The following is a 16,798-nucleotide window of genomic DNA, read 5'->3' as shown; positions in this document are numbered from 1 at the left end:
AGTGGTAGCGGGTCTTCACCGTTATGTCATTGAGTCCTAGGTAGTCGATGCACGGGCAGAGGGTCTTGTCCTTCTTCTCCACAAAGAAGAACCCTGCGCTAGCGGAAGAGGACGAAAGACGTATAAATCCTGCAGCTAGGATATCCCCATTGGGATACCGTCGGAGCGGTGCTAGGGACAAAGTCAATCCCGCAGTCATAAGGTCGGTGCAACGAAAGCAAAGTGGCTCAATTCCTTGTTGAACTGCCCCCACTCCTGGTACTCTGCTGGAATGGCAGAGAGGTCCGGGGCACCTTCCAAGCCCCCAGGAAGACGTCCCGGGGCAGGTTGTACTGACTTCAGTCACTGGGCATGGCAGAACAGACTCCTGCCCATGATGGCACCAGTAGACTAGTTGATGAGGGGATTGTGTCGCTGGAGCCAGGAGAATCCCCATACCATGGGATTCTAAGGAGACTTGATGAGCAGGAATTGAATAGTCTCGCTGTGATTCCCTGACACTCGTAGGTTGATGGGAGTGGTAATATGAGTGACCCAGTCTGTTCAGCTCGGAAGCCAGGGCAGTGTCCAAAAAACTTGGCCCAAGAATCAATGAGGACCCGGAGAGATTTAGACTGGCCTCCCCACAGCAGAATAGCATGAACAGGGGTGCGAGCAAGGGAGGCAGGAAAGTTCTCCATATAGCCCACCAGAGTGCTTGTTCTTACCAGTAAGCCTGATCTTTTTAAAGGACAAGAGGACACAAAATGACCACAAAATGACCAAAAACCGCTGGTAGAATTGACAAACAAGACCAACTGGTCACAGATAAATTCACAGGGGATAATGGGGAGGGTGGGCAGCACCTGGAGGGGGGTGGAGACAATCACAAAGACAGGTGAAACAGATCAGGGTGTGACAATTTTGTTTGTTTTGAGTCCTGGCCTTCCTCTATTTCTGATGTCCGTCCAGTTTGATTTCTATTTGCCATATATTTTTAACTGTGCTATTTCACAAACGTTCTGAACCTATATACATTACATTATATTTTACTGTTGTTATTAGTCCCACCCTTCATCAGCCCCTCCCATCTATCTCTTACCACCATCCATATTGGATTTCTATTTTCTACCTTTATTTAACTAGGTAAGTCAGTTTTAAGAAAGTTTATACTTTAAAAAAAAAATGTGATCAATTAGTATATTTGAATTTAACCACAACATTTGTTGTATTATTTGTTCTGTCTTTTCTGGTGGATTAAACTGAAATTGCAACCAACTTTCTATGGCTTGTTTAAAAAAATAACGATATTTTGGAGATTATTTTGTTTTCAAATAAATTAAAGTGAGCGGTTGTAATCTGAACAAGGGGAAAAAGGCCATTCTTGAACATGGGGTGAGACATTCTTACTAATTTGCTAGAGAACCCATTCGGATTTAAGTATAACTTTGCATGACTGACGCCTTTAGTGAGAAGTCTGTTTTAATATTGAATAATTTCTGCCCTCCAAATTCATATTCATTATATAAATAAGCCTGTTTAATTTTGTCTGTCTCCTATAATTTTAAAAAACAGGTCGCTAGGTGTAGGCAAAACCATAAGCAAATAGGTAAACTGTGATATGACTAAATAGTTCATCAGTGTGATTTTCCCACAAATAGACAGGTATTTTCCTGTGTGAGATCATTTCTTTCTTTCGGGACATGTATACCGATTATGTCCACATCCCCGTCAGACCATTGTATTGGTGAACTACACGATAATGTAAAAGTTGTATTTTTTTGTGATCCAATACATAATATCATAATTTGGTTTTAATCCAGAGAGGTTAGAGAAAGCATATAGATCCTCGATGAGGCTGTAGAGGAATTCTCATTGTGGATTTAAAAGAAAACATGAATCATCAGCGTACAATGGCACCTTTGTTTTTAAGCCCTGGATTTCTAGTCCCTTGATATTATTGTTGGATCTGATTTTAACAGCTAACATTTCGATGACAATAATAAATAGATATTCCGATAGTGGACAACCTTGTTTTACTCCTCTTGAGAGTTTAAAACTAGCCATTATTTACTATCTTACACCTAGGGTTACTATACATAACTTTAACCCATTTTATAAGAGATTCACCAAAATTGAAATACTCCTGGCATTTATATATAAACTCCTATCGTACTTTATCGTAGGCCTTTTCAAAGTCAGCTATGAATACCAGGCCTGGTTCCCCAGATATTTCATAGTGTTCTATTGTTTCCAGTACTTGCCTTATATTATCTCCAATGTATCGTCAATGTTAAAAACCTGTCTGATTAGGATTAATAATATCCGACAATACCTTTTAAATTCTATGCGCTAAGCATTTAGCTAGAATTTTTGCATCGCAACTCCGAAGTGTAAGAGGCCACCAGTTTTTTAAATGGACAGGATCTTTATATTTACCACTTAGATCCTGTTTCAGTAATAATGAAATCAGACCTTCTTTTTGAGTGTCCAATAATCTACCATTTATATAGGAGTGATTAAAACATGCTAATAATGGTCCTCTGAGTATATTCCAAAAACGTTTGGTATACCTCCACAAGTATGACATCCAGTCCTGGAGTTTTCCCGAACTTAAAGGCTTTAAGTGCATCAATAATTACCTCCTCTGTAATTTGGCCTTCACACAAGTCTTTCTGTACAGATATTCATTTTACATTATTATAGGAAAAAAATCCATACAATTAGCTTCGGTTAGTGGAGATGGAGGAGACTGAAATGAAAACATATGCTTACATGCTGACCAGACCGGACACGTCGCATGTGCGAGCGTTAATAAATTTACACATACATGTTATTCAATCATTGCACCCACACTGCTCGGGCAAGACAGCGAGCGTCTGCGTGGCCAGGTGCTAAAATAGAACTTGGTTATATTTGTGACGCTCAACGTGCTGCATGTCCTGCCTCTCAAAGCTCCTCATTGATTTTTAGGAGCATATACCCACGTGGGTGATTGAAAGATGAACTGAAGTCTACACTCCAGTTGGTTGTAGTAATGCACCATAAAGTTGGTTGCCAACCGCAATATAAAGTCCAAAGCAGAAAAAGAAGCCTGACGGAAGGAGGAGAGATGACGAGAAACTAATTTGGTTTACTGTTTTATCTGTGGATTAATTGTCGGAGTAGAGGACCTTGTGCATTTCAGGTAAAATAACAACCCAGTGTTTATATCCCAGGACAAATTAGCTAGCAACAGCTAGCTACATTGCCATAAATGTTTAATGCTTTTCGACCTGTCCCCAAATTAATATAATTGGTTCAGAGTTTGTTTTGATATTTCAACCTGCTCGTCCTGGTCGTGTCTTGTGTAGGGGTACAAAATCTACATGCGCGCCAGCGGTTTAGTTTGGTCAGCATGTAAAAGTACTTTTCTTCCACAATATCATTTGGTGAATCATGGGTAGTGAGTCACCCATGATTGTAGTTCCAGTAAATATTTTTTGTAGCATTTCTATGTGGAGACTAAAAAAATATTTGGTGCATTTTTCTGCATATTCCATCCAGTTCTCTTTATTTTTACAATATATTACATTGGATCTTTGTTGAATAAGTTCCTCCATTTCTTTTTGTTTTTCCTCTAACTTACTCTGAGCCTCTATGGTACAGTTTCTATTGCTCTCTGTCTAGTCCTTAGTCCTTCCATTTCCTTCGTTAAAATGGACTCGTTTGACCTAAATTGCTTTTGTATTATAGATGAGTGAATTTCATTGTCTCTAAAGGCACATTTAAAAGTGTCTCATATAATAAGGGGATCTGCTGTATCTATGTTATATCGGAAAAAGTTAGTTATAAATTATTCTGTCCTAGTTAGAAACAAGTAGGCTTTGATTACATTTTCAATATCCTCGCCCACGTGGAAATTCTGTAAGCGTAATAGATATGCCAATTATGTGAAAGTATTCTTTCCCCTTACAACAATTTTTTTTAAACTTTTGGTGCCAGAGAGAATGACATAAGAAAGTAATCAAGACGACTAGCTTGATTGAGCCTCCGCCATGTACAGTGGGGAGAACAAGTATTTGATACACTGCCGATTTTGCAGGTTTTCCTACTTACAAAGCATGTAGAGGTCTGTAATTTTTATCATAGGTACACTGCAACTGTGAAAGACGGAATCTAAAATAAAAATCCAGAAAATCACATTGTATGATTTTTAAGTAATTAATTTGCATTTTATTGCATGACATAAGTATTTGATACATCAGAAAAACAGAACTTAATATTTGGTACAGAAACCTTTGTTTGCAATTACAGAGATCATACGTTTCCTGTAGTTCTTGACCAGGTTTGCACACACTGCAGCAGGGATTTTGGCCCACTCCTCCATACAGACCTTCTCCAGATCCTTTAGGTTTCGGGGCTGTCGCTGGGCAATATGGACTTTCAGCTCCCTCCAAAGATTTTCTATTGGGTTCAGGTCTGGAGACTGGCTAGGCCACTCCAGGACCTTGAGATGCTTCTTACGGAGCCACTCCTTAGTTGCCCTGGCTGTGTGTTTCGGGTCATTGTCATGCTGGAAGACCCAGCCACGACCCATCTTCAATGCTCTTACTGAGGGAAGGAGGTTGTTGGCCAAGATCTCGCAATACATGGCCCCATCCATCCTCCCCTCAATACGGTGCAGTCGTCCTGTCCCCTTTGCAGAAAAGCATCCCCAAAGAATGGTGTTTCCACCTCCTTCTTCTTCCTCCAAACACGGTGAGTGGAGTTTAGACCAAAATGCTCTATTTTTGTCTCATCAGACCACTTGACCTTCTCCCATTCCTCCTCTGGATCATACAGATGGTCATTGACAAACTTCAGACGGGCCTGGACATGGGTTGGCTTGAGTGTGGGCGTGTGGGGACTGCCCACACACGGTTCCCCGTTGTGACCATTCCTAAGCATCTCTGTGCAGTCAGACTGGGTGGGGGCATCCCAGAGAAATCCCCACCGGCTAGGTACTGTACAAGGTCACCAAGGTTCTCATTAGCAGCTTTAAGAATTTCCATGTATTATGCTCTCCCATCAAGGGGCTTTGGCCTTGTAGGACCAACCCTGCCAGGCAGGCTCAGAATCTTGGGGCGGTGCTGCTTTAGTAGGTCTCATTCATCTTTATGTTTTGGCTGCATATAGGCTACTTACAGTAGAGTTGGCCAATAAAACAGATTAAGACTTCTCCTTAGTGTATGGGTCACTCAGGTGGGTGTCTGGGGTATAGAGCTCGGGACCATTCCATCATGATAGGTAAATAAATAAATATTATTAATTTATTTTAAAATGTACACTACCGTTCAGAAGTTTGGGGTCACTTAGAAATGTGTATTGAGATCAGGGCTTTGTGATGGCCACTCCAATACCTTGACTTTGTTATCTTTAAGCCATTTTGCCACAACTTTGGAAGTATGCTTGGTGTCATTGTCCATTTGGAAGACCCATTTGCGAACAAGCTTTAACTTCTTGACTGATGTCTTGAGATGTTGAATCAAAATATCCACATAATTTTTCTACCTCATGATGCCATCTATTTTGTGAAGTGCACCAGTCCCTCCTGCAGCAAAGCACCCCCACAACATGATGCTGCCACCCCTGTTCTTCACGGTTGGGATGGTGTTCTTCGGCTTGCAAGCCTCCCCCTTTTTCCTCCAAACATGACGATGGTCATTATGGCCAAACAGTTCTATTTTTGTTTCATCAGACCAGAGGACATTTCTCCAAAAAGTACGATCTTTGTCCCCATGTGCAGTTGCAAACCGTAGTCTGGCTTATTTAAGACGGTTTTGGAGCAGTGGCTTCTTCCTTGCTGAGCGGACTTTCAGGTTATTGTCGATATAGGACTTGTTTTACTGTGGATATAGATACTTTTGTACCTGTTTCCTTCAGCATCTTCACACGGTCCTTTGCTGTTGTTCTAGGATTGATTAGCACTTTCGCACCAAAGTGTGTTCATCTCTAGGAGACAGAACGCATCTCCTTCCTGAGCGGTATGACGGCTGCATGGGTCCATGGTGTTTATACTTGCGTACTATTGTTTGTACAGATGAACGTGGTACCTTCGGGCATTTGGAACTTGAACCAGACTTGTGGAGATTTAAAATTATAAGTTGTCAAAAATATAAATGGTAAAAAATAAACTTATGTAGTACTTTAAAGTATTTTTACTTAAGTATTTTACACCACTGGTGTCACACACACAGTGTCTACCATTGTCCTAGCTAGCTAGAGTAGCGGTGTCGCCTCCCGCTTGTGTCTTCGTTCTTTTTTCGTGTTATTATGATGAATAAATGTATTGGCTGGTAAGAATGTGGTATATTTTTTCATCTAGCTGCCACAGCTGCTGGTGGGCCAAAAATGTCATTTTTAGGCTCTGTTCGTAAACCATGTCGAAGGTAATTCCAAATCCAGTCACAGGCATTTGTTTACACCTTGTTCCTTCATGTTAACTCATTAGCTAGCTAAAAAACTGGTTCATTCACCAGTATATCTAAACATTTGGGGGCACAGAAAGAAAGGAAAATGACTAGCTTCTTTAGAAGGTCAATGATCATAGCAATTAAAAAGCGTTGTGCTCTTAAAGAGACCGTGTAGAATTTTCTATTCAATGCATCTCAATAGGAAGAGTTTTACACCATGTAGAAACCTACTATTCTACAAACGACTTTGAATTAATTTCAATTACAGGTTTTGTATCAACATTTTAGCTTTTTATAATAAACAAATATCTTTACAGGGTTAAATATTGGTTTCTAGAGCACAACATGTGCTTCAAAAGTAGATATAGGCCCAATATAATATATATCGATCAATAAAAAAATATTCTGGTTCTCCTAGATTTCATGTTGTGCTCCTAACTTTTTTATATTAGGAGCACCAGTGCTACCAATGAACAATATTAATTTAGAGCCGTGTGTGTGTGTGTGTGTTTGAAGAGGAAGCATGGAAGCAAAAACCTGGAATCAGAAGAGCTACTGTGCATCATGACGGCCCGTCCTTGTGCGCCATGGTATCTCTATGGACACAACAGCATGCACTTACTTCACAGGCACTGAACGAGCCTGAGTCTACATGCGGAGTGCTGATGTCACTAGTTGCTGGGCTTCTTTTCAAAGGAATTAAATAGATCAGTCACTGTCCACCAACCACCACAAGCTGTGACAACTCACAAGTCCTCTATTTGATTCAGACGGAAAAAAAATCATGTGGGATAGCTCATAGATTGTATACTGAACAGAAATATAAATGCAACAATTTTAAATGTGTTTATATTTTTGTTCACTATATATACACTGTATGTGTATATAGGATACACTGTACATGTTATTATATGGGTGAATTTGTTTGTTTTTTAAACATTCCCTGGATGTGCATTTAAAACTATTATTTAAATCACTTTCAATACACATTGTCTGAATGGAGTTGAAAGGAGTTAATTCAATTATCTCTTAATCGAATCCACCGTACAAGTGTTGTCAGCTACTTAAATTGCTGTATGGCTCTTTACTGTTGAGCTTCCCCACTGGGCACAGACGTCATTTCAACATCTATTCCACGTTGGTTCTTTGAAATTATGTGGAAACAACGTTGATTCAACCAGTGTGTGCCCAGTGGGTAAAGTCTGTTTTGTTTACCTCGATCTTCTCTGCACGTGAGTAGGGAGGGAGTGCTGGCGGATTAGCGTGCTCTGATCATCACAGTCTACGTGCTACCATAACAACAGTGAATGAAGAAAGGCAGTTTAGAATACAGTTTTCTCCTCATTGCTCGTGTTTGTCAGTGTGAGAATCTCTCTCTCTGAATTTAAATCATCCTTCGGCCACTAACCATGTCTCTGTCAGGTTCGCAGACTCCAGAGGACGGCTTGTACGGTAAGGGTTTGGGGGACTGAGCTGGCCGGGGTGGTTACTTTGTGTCAATGTATAAAAAATGATTTATTGTTTTTGGGTCAATGCAAAGTCGGGTCAATGATGATTGATTTGTGTGTTACTATCAAATGTTTCTTAAAGCCTTGTTACTGCCCTAGGATGACTCTTTCTCTGTGTTTACCATAGGGATTAACTATGGCCAAGTGTTTCTAGGTTACATTCTTTATAAATAATTGCAAAAGGGGTCCATCAGGAACAGAACACTATTGATGTATAAATTATTATGTTCATCCTCAGGCCTGTAACGCTTATTTGTTAGTAACAATCAATTAATGATGCATGAACATTGACCTCTTTCATTAGAAGAAGGTTGTTTGCTACATTTGACTTAATTCACGCACAACACTTATATAATCATTAACCATGACAGAATGCATGGATAGCGTGGACTAAAAGGGCAGGTTAGGGGAGAAACGTTAGCACACCCATTTGGAGTTGTTGCAACGGACATGTCATTGTGTAAACGGATTTCATGACTCACCTTTTTCTATCTCCCTAAGCCAATTAAACCCGGGAGATTCCCCTGAGGCTTATAGCTCACGGTACAGTTTGCTTATAGCCTCTACAGTACATGGGAGATGTTGTCCAGCTGTCAATGTATACACAACTCATACACAGATGGGAATAGTACATTGGACATGGTTGAACCGTAAACAGATTTATAAAGCCGTAATATCTAGGACTTTAACGCAAAGCTTTGGAACGAGCACAACAACTCATTTGTGCTGTTTTTCAAGAACTAGGCCTATATTAACAGACATTACATAAACCTGATTGGCACTAATTCTATGGATGGATACTGGACGATTGACAGGCATTGGGTATTGCTGCGGTGCAACATGGTCAAGGCCACAGAGAGAGAAAGAGAGAGAGAAACAGCAGGCTGTCAGCCAATGATTATGTCATAACTCTCTCTCTCTGGGAGGAAAACTAGGGCAACAGCACAGTTTCCCCTCTGTGCTCTCTTCTCCCTCCCCCCCTCTATTCATAATGCCATCTCCACTGTTGCTGTTTACATGGTCTCTCACTTCCTTAAAGAAAATAAAACAGGGGAAGAGAAAAACAGAGGGGATGAGTGTTGATGATGTTTGCATACATGCATTCCTGAGAGAGAGATAATGAGATAGGAGAGAGGAGATGGTGGATCATCTCATACAGAAATAAGATCTTATGTAAGCAGGCGGCACTCTGTCAGGGCACTCTGCCAGGGCACTCTGCCAGGGCACTCTGTCAGTGCTTGGCCCTGTTTGTTTGTGTGTGTTAGTGTGTGTTGTGTTCGTCCGTGTGCATGTGCTGCATGTGCTTATCATGGAACACTCCAACAATGCAACGGACTAGTTTCAGAGGGAGCAGTGATGAGATTATCATGTTAAAGACCAGAGACCAGTAGGTTTAAAGATAAGTGCTAAATGCATTTTAAGGAATATAGTTGTAGTTGTTATCTTAATAAAATATATAGAATTCACAACGTGATTCACACAATAAACAATGTTCACAATAGGCCTAGTTAAATTTCCATATCTCGGGTAAATAGTCTATTAGTATTTCAATATCTTGGGTAAATAGTCTATGGGTATTTCAATACCTCAGGTGCACCCATCTAATATCAATAATCACTGGTATATCATCAGATCAATTCAATATAGAACTTCGCTAGCACAGACTGGAATATGTTCCGGGATTCATCCAATAACATAGAGGAGTTTACCACATCACCGGCTTCTTCAATTAGTGCTACGACGAAGTCTACCCCACAGTGACCATACATACATATCCCAACCAGAAGCCATGGATTACAGGAAACATCCACACTGAGCTAAAGGCTAGAGCTGCCGCTAATCCGGCCTCTTATAATAAATCCAAGCTACAACCTCCGACGAGCCATCAAACTTGCAAACGTCAATACAGGACTAATATTGAATCCTACTACTCCGGCCCTGACACTTGTCGGATGTGGCAGGGCTTGCAAACTATCACAGATTACAAAGGGAAATCCAGCCGTGAACTGCCCAGTGACGCGAGTCTACCAGATTACCTAAATGTACTGAACAAAAACAGAAAGTGTTGGTCCCATGCTGAAATAAAACATCTCAGAAAAGTTCCATGTGCACAAAAAGCTTATTTCTCTCAAATGCTGTGCACACATTGGTTATAACCTTGTTAGTGAGCATTTCTTATTTGCCAAGACAATCCATCCACCTGACAGGTGTGGCATATCAAGAAGCTGATTAAATAGGATGATCATTACACAGGTGCACCTTGTGCTGAGGACAATAAAATGGCACTCTAAAATGTGCAGTTTTGTCACAACACAATGCCACAGATGACTCAAGTTGAGGGAGCATGCAATTGGCATGCTGACTGCAGGAATGTCCACCACAGCTGTTGCCAGAGTTGTTTTAGAGAATTTGGCAGTACGTACAACTGGCTTCATAACCGCAGACCATGTGTAACCACGGCAGCTCAGGACCTCCATATCTGGCTTCTTCAACTGCGGGATCGTCTGAGACCAGCCACCCGGACAGCTGATGAAACTGTGGGGTTTCTACAACTGAACAATTTCTGCACAAACTGTCAGAAATCGTCTCAGGGAAGCTCATCTGCGGGCTTGTGGTCCTCACTAGGGTCTTGAAGTTAGCATTGGCCCAGTAACGCGACGCAAACACAGTAGCAAGATTTGTGAAAAAGCCCCAAATTAACTATAGTATAGATCCATTACACTTTGTGATAAAAAATGGGAAAGGGGAACCAGAATTGTTTTATTTTATATGAATTAATATATACAATAATATATATAGTAATATATACAGTACCAGTCAAAAGTTTGGACACACCTACTCATTCCAGGATTTTTCTTTATTTTTACTATTTTCTACACTGTAGAATAATAGTGAAAACATCAAAACAATGAAATAACACAATGTATTAAATGTATTAACACATACATTTTTTAAACAAATCAAAATATCTTTTATATTTGAGATTCTTCAAAGTAGCTCAAATAAGCATAGAGAAATGACAGTCCATCATTACTTTAAGACATGAAGGTCAGTTAATGCAGAACATTTCAAGAACTTTGAAAGTTTCTTAAAGTGCAGTCACAAAAACCATTAAGCGCTTTGATGAAACTGGCTCTCACGAGGACCTCCAAAGGAAAGGAAGGCCCAGAGTTACCTCTGCTGCAGAAGACAAGTTCATTGGAGTGAACTGCACCTCAGATTGCAGCCCAAATACATGCCTCACCGATTTCAAGTAACAGACACATCTCAACATGGTCGATTTGGTGCGAAGAAACCACTACTAAAGGACACTAATAAGAAAAAGATACTTGCTTGGGCTAAGAAACACTAGCAATGGACATTAAACAGGTGGAAATCTGTCCTTTGGTCTAATGAGTCCAATTTTGAGAATTTTGGTTCCAATCGCCAAGTCTTTGTGAGACGCAGAGTAGGTGAACGGATGATCTCCGTATGTGTGGTTCCCACCATGAAGCAAGGAGGACGAGGTGTGATGACGTGGTGGTGCTTTGCTGGTGACAATGTCTGTGATTTATTTAGAATTCAAGGCACACGTAAATAACATGTCTACCACAGCATTCTGAAGTGATACGCCATCCCATCCGGTTTGCGCTTTGTGGGAATATCATTTGTTTTTCAACAGGACAATGACCCAACACACCTCCAGGCTGTGTAAGAGCTATTTGACCTAAAATGAGAGTGATGGAGTGCTGCATCAGATGGCCTGGCCCCACAATCTCCTGACCTCAACCCAATTGAGATGGTTTGAGATGAGTTGGAATGCAGTGAAGAAAAAGCAGCCAACAACTCCTCAGCATATGTGGGAACTCCTTCAAGACTGTTGGAAAAGCACTCCAGGTGATATATATATATAGATATATATTGTTTTACCCTACCTACTAACCCTATACTAATTAAAACCTGTAACTTATTCGAGTCAATCATTCAAATGTATTTATTAAGCTCTTCTTACATCAGCTGATGTCACAAAGTGTTGTACAGAAACCCAGCCTTAAACCCCAAATAGTAAATAATTCCACTACTTTAACCCTATCTGATCCTACCCCAGGCCAATGACCTGAGAGGATGGGACACTACCACTCAACACACTGTAACTCTTCTGAAGTCAAATCTCGTACCCCCATGTACTTCTCTGCAGCTGGCACCACAACATCTATTTTCTGTGATTCACGTTCCATTTCTGTGGTACAGTTGATAACCATTGCTATGAATGCTAAGAAGCCAACCTTACTGAAGCATATGTCACTCATTGGTCTATCCCTCTGTGCTGGCACAGATCTACTATTCACAGGGATCCTCTCAGAATCCCTGACAATTGACCCATTCTCCTCTACTTTTTTTTCTCGCACTGGACACTTCCGATCCCCAGCAACATGTGCACCCCTACAGCTGACACACACAACTTTATCCACCAAAGCTTCACAGTCCTCTATCCCATGCCTTCCTGCACACTTCCCACATCTTGGAATCTCCCTCCTGCAACCAGCTATGACATGACCATAAACGTTGCACCTGAAACAGCGCAGTGGATTCGCCACAAACACTCTAACAGGATAATTGATATATTCTAACATGACCTTGTCAGGTAAAGACTCTGACTCAAAACTCAAAGGACTGACAGTGACTCCTCTGTTTCACCACGCTCACCACCGCATATGTGTCACACCAAACGGTGGGCGTCACAAACACCAGGAATCTTCAACTTCAAATGCTCCACTTCCACACGTAATGCTACCCCAAAAATCACTCCTTTCAATCATGCCCTGTTCCTAAGAGCAAAGTAAAAAACAGATCTTGACCCAAGTTGCGTCGCATGGAGCGCCTCCTCCCTCTGATCTGAAGAAACCCAAACAAACATCACAAGACCACTTTGGGTTACCTCACCAACTCAATACCACACACCATCTTTTCCACCCAACCTGACACCACCCATGGATCAGCCAATCAGCCTGTTTCCACCCTCTTCAAAAGTCTAATTCCCACGGGACCAAACGTATCTTTATCAACCTCGGGCTCCGAGCTCCTCACAACACCGTCTATCCATTTCACCTCCAGAACTCGAACTGGTTTCCGGCTCACTCTGTTTGAACTTGACAAAAACCTTCCTCAACATACCCTCTCCCTTGTTATTGCAAGCTTCAACAGATTTGAACCAATCCTCAGTATTTTCAACCTCCTCTCTCTTTCCCTCCAATCCTCCTCCAATAACCAATTACCTGACTCTGAAAATATTAAACTTTCCAAGCTGAAATCTCCTTCTAGACACATGCTAAGCCCTGTTCTCCCTCCACTTCAAACATACCAACCTTATCTAGGTTATACTCGCTATTTCGCTGTCTAAAATGGTGCATCCTCTGCAGGGCTTTCTCGAGTTTGAAAATGACTGAGCTGTCAATCAAAGGCAGGACCTAAATCATTTGCGCACTTCTGATTGGTTAAATCGTTTCTCACATACACATAAAGATGTTTAAAAGAAAACTTAGCAATTTTGTGAATTAAGCCTTTTTTCCTACTTACCCAGAGTCAGACAAAGTAATGGACACCATTTTTATGTCTTTGTGTGTAGTTTGAAGGAAGTTGAAGGTAGCATATCGTTAGCTTTGCGCAATTAGCCTCTCAGGAATCTGGAAAGTATTCGGCATGGACTCTCAGATCCTCAGAAAGTTCTACAGCTCCACGACTGAGAGCATCTTGACTGGCTGCATCGCCACTTGACATGGCAACTGCTTAGCATCCGACCGCAAGGTGCCTACAGTAGACCTACAGTATATACCAGGCGGTGTCAGAGGAAGGCCCTAAAAATGGTCAAAGACTCCAGACACCCAAGTCATAGACTGTTCTCTCTGCTACCGCACGGCAAGCAGTACCAATGCACCAAGTCTAGAACCAATAGCACCCAGAACAGCTTCTACCCCAAAGCCATAAACTGCTAAATAGTTAAATCATTCACCAATAGCTACCTGGAATATCTGCATTGACCCTTTTTTGCAACACCTCTTTTGACTGATCACATACTATTTCTCTAGTATTTATCTTTCTCTCTCTGCATTGTTGGGAAGTAAGTAAGCATTTCACTGTTAGTCTACACCTGTTGTTTTAGGAAGCAAATTTGATTTGATTTGAATTGCTGGAAGTCTCCAGGAACTACTAGCTGGCTTCTCTCAAAAGCAGGGAAATAGACCTTCTAACTACTCAAAAAGCTGGGTGGTTGGTCATTTATAGTTTTACAAAGCTATACATAGTAATCAATACAGGTGTATGCCACCTGGCAAAGATTGTAAAAGAGGTGCATGAAAAGCAATTTATTATGTGTGAATTGTTTCGTATTGTTTTCTAGGTATTACTACTGCACTGCCGGAGCTAGAAACACAAGCATTTCACAGCACCTGTGATAACATCAGCAAATCTGTGTATAGTAAACTTTGATTTGACTAGGCCATAACATGCTTAAACTTTACTCCCCAACGGGCTCGGGAGAGGCGAAGGTCAAGAAATGCGTCCTCCGAAACATGATCCGCAACGACACGCTGCTTCTTAACACACTGCTCACTTAACCCGGAAGTCAGCCATGCCAATATGTCAGAGGAAACACTGTTCAACTGACGACTGAAGTCAGTTTGCAAGTGCCGAGCCCGCCACAAGGAGTCTCTAGAGCACGATGAGCCAATGACAGCCCCCCGGCCAAACCCTCCCCTGACTCGTGCGCCTCCCTATGGTGCCAGCTGTGACACAGCCTGGGATCAGCTCTTCGATGTAGTGCCTAAGAACGCTACGCAATTTGGGAGGCCCAAGCTTATCTGTCAAAAATAAATTCAGAATATTCTAATTCTAATAAATTCAGAATGTTTAGGCATGTTAGCTGGCTAACTCATTGATCCTGCTTTGCAGTATAGCCCTCTGCATTACGTGTCATAACCTTAAGACAGCCGTCTACTGTAATGATAAAGCAACAACAGACAATTAAAGACCTAGATCAAATCAAAGGTTATTGGTCGAGTACACATATTTTGCAGCTGTTATCGCAGGTACAGCGAAATGCTTATTTTAGTATACCTAACAATAGAAAACAACACAAGCAAATCCAAAAAATGTAAATACAAAAATGAAGAAATATAGTACCCGCAAAACACCAGTCTCAATGTAAACAGTGAAGAGGTGACTCTAGGATACTGGCCTTCTAGACAGAGTTCCTCTGTCCAGTATCTGTGTTCTTTTGCCCATCTTAATCTTTTATTTTTATTGGCCAGTCTGAGATATGGATTTTTCATTGCAACTCTGCCTAGAAGGTCAGCATCCCAAAGTCGCCGCTTCACTGTTGACGTTGAGACTCATGTTTTGCAGGTACTATTTAATGAAGCTGCAAATTGAGGACTGGTGAGGTGTCTGTTTCTCAAACTCTCAAACTAGACACTCTAATGTACTTGTCCTCTCGCTCAGTTGTGCACTGGGGCCTGCCACTCCTCTTTCTATTCTGGTTAGAGCCAGCTCGCGCCGTTCTGTGAAGGGAGTAGTACACAGACCAGAGGACATTTCTCCAAAAAGTACAATCTTTGTCCCCATGTGCAGTTGCAAACCGTGGCTTTTTTATGGCGGTTTTGGAGCAATGGCTTCTTCCTTGCTGAGCGGCCTTTCAGGTTATGTCGATATAGGACTTGTTTTACTGTGGATATAGATATTTTTGTACCTGTTTCCTCCAGCATCTTTACAGTCCATCTTTGCATCTTTACAGGGTCCCTTGCTGTTGTTCTGGGATTGATTTGCACTTTTCGCACCAAAGTACGTTAATCTCTAGGAGACAGAACGTGTCTCCTTCCTGAGCGGTATGACAACTGCATGGTCCCATGGTGTTTATACTTGCGTACTATTGTTTGTACAGATGAATTTGGTACCTTCAGGCATTTGGAAATTGCTCCCAAGGATGAACCAGATTTGTGGAGGTCTACAATACTTGTTTGGGGGTCTTGGCTGATTTCTTTAGATTTTCCCATGATGTCAAGCAAAGAGGCACTGAGTTTGAAGGTAGGCCTTGAAATACATCAACAGAAACACCTCCAATTGACTCAAATTATGTCAATTAGCCTATCAGAAGATTCTAAAGCTATAACATCATTTTCTGGAATTTTTCAAGCTGTTTAAAGGCACAGTCAGCTTAGTGTATGTAAACTTCTGACCCACTGGAATTATACAGTGAATTATAAGTTAAATAATCTGTATGTAAACAATTGTTATAAAAATTACTTGTGTCATGCACAAAGTAAATGTCCTAACCGACTTGCCAAAACTATAGCTTGTTAACAAGAAATCTGTGGAGTGGTTGAAAAACAAGTTTCTGACTTCAACTGTATATAGGGCAGCAGTCTCTAAGGTGCACGGTAGAGGACATGGATGGTAGCCGGCTAGTAACAGTGACTAAGTTCAGGTCAGGGTATTGGGAGCAGGCTGGCTAGTGGTGACTATTTAACAATCTGATGGCATCTAATTTTTAGGTCTCTTGGCCCAGCTTTGATGCACCTGTACGGTCTCTGCCTTCTAGATAGTAGCGAGGTGAACAAGATATGGCTCAGGTGGCTGAGGTCCTTCATGGTCTTCTGGGCCATTCTGTGACATAGCGTGCTGTAAATGTCCTGGAGGGCAAATAGACTTATTTGTCTATTTTTAGTGTGTTCATGCTGTATCCCTCACTTGCATGACTGCTGGCTGATATGTGGTCTGCCAAACCCTCCTGATTTAGCCTACAGTCTTCCAGAATGGGGCTTTAGTAAAGTTATTCCGGGAGATTGAAAACGATTGAATAAGATTAACTGAAAAGTAAACTATGGAATGTTCCAGAATTAGCCC

General features: G+C 41.3%; 1 protein-coding gene across 1 annotated transcript in view; it reads left to right on the top strand.

Annotated features, from left to right (window-relative positions):
* Positions 1–7,517: 7,517 nt before the first annotated feature.
* Positions 7,518–16,798, top strand: part of LOC139422792 (BCL2/adenovirus E1B 19 kDa protein-interacting protein 3-like) — an 87,951-nt gene continuing 78,670 nt past the window's right edge. The window contains exon 1 of the mRNA XM_071174146.1: positions 7,518–7,865. Within this exon, the coding sequence (XP_071030247.1) occupies positions 7,823–7,865 (43 nt within the window). The 5' untranslated portion in view covers positions 7,518–7,822. The remainder of the gene's footprint in view (positions 7,866–16,798) is intronic.

Source organism: Oncorhynchus clarkii, chromosome 12, assembly GCF_045791955.1.
Source record: "Oncorhynchus clarkii lewisi isolate Uvic-CL-2024 chromosome 12, UVic_Ocla_1.0, whole genome shotgun sequence".
Classification (NCBI taxonomy): Eukaryota; Metazoa; Chordata; class Actinopteri; order Salmoniformes; family Salmonidae; genus Oncorhynchus; species Oncorhynchus clarkii.
Note: the sequence above shows the minus strand (reverse complement) of the source record. Positions and strands in the feature narration are given on the sequence as shown.